The sequence below is a fragment of the Tenrec ecaudatus genome, chromosome 7, assembly GCF_050624435.1.
Source record: "Tenrec ecaudatus isolate mTenEca1 chromosome 7, mTenEca1.hap1, whole genome shotgun sequence".
NCBI lineage: Eukaryota > Metazoa > Chordata > Mammalia > Afrosoricida > Tenrecidae > Tenrec > Tenrec ecaudatus.
In genome coordinates, this window is record NC_134536.1 from 75,061,451 (window position 1) to 75,066,754 (window position 5,304).

General features: G+C 44.2%; 1 protein-coding gene across 1 annotated transcript; it reads left to right on the top strand.

Annotated features, from left to right (window-relative positions):
- Nucleotides 1-1,419: 1,419 nt before the first annotated feature.
- On the top strand, nucleotides 1,420-1,902 carry LOC142452811 (large ribosomal subunit protein eL29-like). Its single transcript, XM_075554014.1, has one exon. It carries the CDS (start codon nucleotides 1,420-1,422, stop codon nucleotides 1,900-1,902), a length of 483 nt encoding a protein of 160 aa, XP_075410129.1.
- Nucleotides 1,903-5,304: the final 3,402 nt, after the last annotated feature.

Here is a 5,304-nt window from a genome sequence, read left to right on the forward strand (position 1 = left end):
CAGGCTTTGGAGGATGAAAGTGGAAGGTATATATTCAGGGATGAAGATCCTACCGGTTGAATCATTATTCCCAACTACTCTCACGAACCTCCTCAGAGAAGTCCTTGCCTGGCCCAGGCCTCCGCAGGCGCATGAAGGATCAGTGGAGGCAGAGAGCAGCCAAGCGGGTGTCCTGGGAGCAGCTCCTGCTCAGGACTCTTTTGGGGCAAGACCTATTGGAGGCAGACCCAATTTCTCTGCGCCTTCTTCCTCCAAATGAGATAGGCTTTCAGAGGAAATGCAGACTTCCTCTCCTTCCCGTTTCTTTTCTTTAGACCACTGCCTGTGGGAGGGTGAATACTGACCACAATAATGATTATGATGTAACTTGGCAATTGAATTATTTTGATCAACAAATCATTTGGGGAGGGGGACGCAATAAAGTTTTATTTATATGTTTGGTTTTTGGTTCAACGGTACGTGCATGTTTCCTTTTCTGAAAACTTGGCATGGGGACTACTAATCGAGGTGCAGGAGCATTTTTCAAATTGCAGATTTGAAGAGGGAAAGGTACTCTTATTTTTTCATTTTCTGTGCTGTTTGCCCAAAGATCAGTAAGGCCATGAAGGATATATATTTGAAGTATGGTGGATCATTTTTAAATAAAGAAAGAATATCACAACATAAACGGGGTTTTAACACTATCTATGCTTGATTGTCTACTAAAGAAGCACTCCCTCTCACTTCTCTGAGACCATGCTGACTCACGGGGACCCCTACGGGTGTCTGAGACTGTAACTGTTCACGGGAGTAGAAAGCCCAGTCTTTTGCTTCTGGTGGCTTCGAACTGCTGACCTTTAGGATTGCAGTTCACCACGTAACCTCTAGCCCAGTGCTTCTCCTTTAAAGAAGTACAGATGGAAATGTTCAGTAAATGGTGAGACCCGAGCTACCTCGGGTAGCCTATCATGCCTATCATGACCTAATTATTCTCGTAGGAGAGATGATTGGGACAGATGTACGCTTAGTATCCGTATTTTAAATGGAGAAGCTATGCTAAGGAGAAGTCGCCATTGATCTGTTACCGCTTCCTTTGCAGAGAACTTCCGGCCTTCCGGTGACTTCCGCGTCCCACTCTCGCGGTATTTTGTTAGGTTAGTTCTGGAAAACACAATGCTAACTGCTACCATTCAGCAGCTCACGTTCAGGATTTACTTGCCGATGGGTTAAATGTTGCTTTACTTTCGATTAAGCAATCCCTCCCAGACTGCCTTTCGAGTATCTGCATTGCAGAGGTTTTCCTGAAGTGGGCTAATTGGTCACCCAGCATGAGCATTATTTATTGTTTCCTTAATTATTTATAGTCAGGGAAACCTATAAAATGGGACAGGGACTCTTCCGGTCCCTGGCGTTCCGGGAGCTGCTGGCGTCAGTGCAGACATGGCCAGATCCAAGAACCACACCACGCACAACCAATCCCGGAAATGGCACAGAAACGGCATCAAAAAACCCCGGTCACAACGATACGAATCTCTTAAGGGGGTGGACCCCAAGTTCCTGAGGAACATGCGCTTCGCCAAGAAGCACAACAAGAAGGGCCTGAAGAAAATGCAGGCCAATAACGCCAAGGCTGCGGCTGCTCGCGCTGAGGCCATCAAGGATCTTGTGAAGCCCACAGAGGTCAAGGCCAAGAGCCCAATGGGCGTCAACCGCAAGCTCAGCCGACTGGCCTACATTGCCCACCCCAAGCTTGGCAAGCGGGCTCGGGCACGTATTGCCAAGGGTCTGAGGCTCTGCCGGCCCAAGGCCAAGGCACAAAGCAAGGCTGATGCTCCAGCCAAGGCCACGACTCCAGCAAAAGCTCCCAAAGGCGCCCCGGCCCCAGCTCAAATTCCCAAAGGCCCCCAGGCTCCCACAAAGTAGAGTTCTCTGTGTGAGGGCGAGAGGGACTGGTGTGAGCCCTGCGCTGCTCCCTGCATGGCGCTGGTGTCTTCTTGTGCTGTTTGTTGTACAAATAAACCCACGTGGCGCTGTTAAAAAAAAAATGGGACAGGGAAAAAAAAGAAAGAAGGAAATGGAAGGGACTAGTGAACCAGTTGGAAATATTTCTCCAAAGTAGAAAAATAACTTGATAACAAACATTATTCTAGCATAGGATCTAAATGATCAGCATCTTCCAGACGCTAAGGCAGAGGATCTCAACCTGTGGGTTATGACCTCTTTGGGGGTCAAACGGTCCTTTCCCAGGGGTCGCCTGATTCATAACAGTAACAATGACAGTGATGAAGTAGCAACGGAAATAATTTTATGGTTGGGGGGTCACCACAACATGGGGAACTGTATTAAAGGGTATTAAAGGATCGTGGCATTAAGAATGTTAAGAACCACTGCACTAAGGGGATTTACATATAGGTTGTCCTTCAATAAGTCAATATGTCAAAATGTTTCATATGGAGACTTTTGGAGCCACTTTTACTTATGTGTCCTCCGAACACACTCAGACTTACTGGATGTGTCTCCTCATCTGTAAAATGGTCACATAGATGCAGGCTTGTTCATTGCATATGATTAGTACAACCATTCAAAGCCCCATTCGTTCAGATAAATGAAGATTATATACTGCATTGACTAGATATTTTCACTTTCTTTAAACAATTACAGATCAAAATAAACCCTCGGGACAAAAATGCAGTCATTCATGTACACCTATACTCTTGATTATTCTGGGAGTGCAAATTTTAAAACCGGTGTCTGGGAAAAACAAAATCAATTTATGTGGATATTGAGTTTGGCTTCTATTTCTCATCAGAGATAAGTACAGTGCCCCAGTGTCTCAGAACTAATGGAGACATTCCCAAGAAAGGGTAATCTTGAATCTCCAATGTTTGGAGTAGCAGTAAACCAAAAACCAACCCTATGGTCATCAAGTTGATTAGAACTCAGGGTAACCATATAAAGCGCTTCCTAGGCTATAAAACAATGGGAAGAGACAGCCTCCCCTTTCTCCTATAGAATGACTGATGATTTTAAACCTCAGACCTTGAGGCTAGCCATCCCACACTTACTTGAAAGTGCCAATAGCAGTCCTTTTGGTTAGAAGTGGAGCCTGCTTGAACTATTGCACTGCCTAGCAACTCCAGTCAGTAGGAGCCCTAGTTACTTAGCAGGGTATGCTGGGCAGCGCTGCTAACTCCCACATCAGTCACTGGAAATCGCCAACTGCTCCATGGGAGAAAGATGAAGCTTCCTACTTGCAGAAAGATTTACAGTCTCAGAAACCCATAGGGGAAGTTTTATGCTGCCTTACTGGGTCTTCTGAGCCAAACCCCACTTGAGGGTCGTGAGAGTTTTGGAGCTGCTGCAATCTACATATGAACAGTCTTATTCAGAAATCCATTACTTTGGCTTACAAGTTTGTCATCCAAACTGGACTCCTTTAGGGAATGAAAGAGGGACTGTCAACCACCATCCTCTGGTTCTGGAAAACAGACGATCCTGATTGATTCACCCACTCCTGACTGACTTGTTTAAATGAATATATAAAATAAACACGTGTGAATTATTTTCTTCCTTCATCACAAGTTTCTCACCCAAGTGACTGACACATTTATCTTATCTTAACATCAAACTATAATATGTTGTGATTATTCAAATTTTTTTTTAAAAAACCAGTAGAAGTCCCTGAGGGAGTACAAAGGAAAGACTCTGGGGCCAGAGCATGGTACCCCATGGGACTTGACTGAAGGACATGCCTAGAGATAAAAAAAAATCAGACCTTGATCTATTTACAGGTTTTTCTTTCTTTCTAAATTTGTTTTCTTTTAATTAATTCATTCTTCTATGGGTAATTGGTTTCCTTTTTTTGTTGTCATTGCTGTGTTCTCACCAATCACCTATCTTGATATGGCTTGATTTTTGGTGCATATTATTATCTCTACAGATCTAGCTAGATAATAAGATAGCCTGGAGGAATAGTCTGGAGGAGAAAACAATGGGACCAATGGTTCTGGGGGGACAAAGGAGAGGAGTAGGAGGGGGTAAAGGGGTGGTACTGACCAACCCAGGGACAGGGGAGCAACAAGTGATCCAAAATCAGTGGCAAGGAGGGTGTGAGAGGCCTGACAGGGATTCAGCAAGGGCAAGGTAACCGAGAGAAATTACTAAAACCCAAATGAAGGCTGAGCATGATAGTGGAACAAGAGGAAAGTAAAAGGAAATAGAAGAAAGAACTAGGTTACAAAGGGTATTTACAGGGGTCTAAAGACTGGAATGTACATATGTAAATATATGTATATGAGTGTGTGGAAACAGATCTATGTGCATATAATTATAGGTTTAGTATTAAGGCAGTAGATGGACATTGGGCCAATCAAGCACTTACTCAATGCAAGAACATGTTGTTCTATTAAATTGGCATTCTAGGATGCCCACCTTCCTGATACGATCAATGAAGACAAACGTGTGCATAAGCAAATGTGGTGAAGAAAGCTGATGGTTCCCAACTATCAAAAGATACAGCGTCTGGGGTCTTGGAGGCTTGAAGGCAAACAAGCGGCCATCTAGTTCAGAAGCAACAGGGCCCACAAGGAGGAGACACACCAGCCTGCGTGACCACGAGCTGTCGAGGGGACCAGGTATCAAGCATCAAGGAACAAAAATCATATCATTATAAATGTAATAGTGCAGAGTGGAGACTCACAGTCCATTGGCAGCCAACTGGACACCCCCTTATTGAAGGGTTGTGGGGAGAAGATGAGTCAGTCAGGGTGCAGGGTAGCAATAAAAAACATATAACTTTCCTCTAGTTCTTAAATACTTCTTCCCTCCCCTATTATCATGAGCCCAATTCTACCTTACAAATCTGGCTAGACCAGAGGATGTACGTTGGTACAGATAGCAATTGGAAACACAGGGAATCCAGGACAGATGACTCCTCCAGGACCAGTGGTGAGAGTGGCGATGCCTGGAGGGTGGAGGGAATATGGGGTAAAAAGGGGGAACTGATTACAAGAATATATGGATAGCTTTCTCCCTGGGGGATGGACGGCAGAGAAGAGGACAGGATGGACAGTGTAACATATGACAAAATAATAATAATTTATGAATTATGAAGAGTTCATGAGGTAGGGGTGGGTGTGGAGGGAGGGGGAAAATGAGCAGCTGATATTAAGGGCTCAAGTAGAAGGCAAATGTTTTAAGAATGATGATGGCAACAAATGTACATATGCGCTTGACAAAATGGATGTATGTATGGACAGTGATAAGAATTGCATGAACCCCCAATAAAATGATTTTTTAAAACATTTTAAACTTATTATTCAGAGA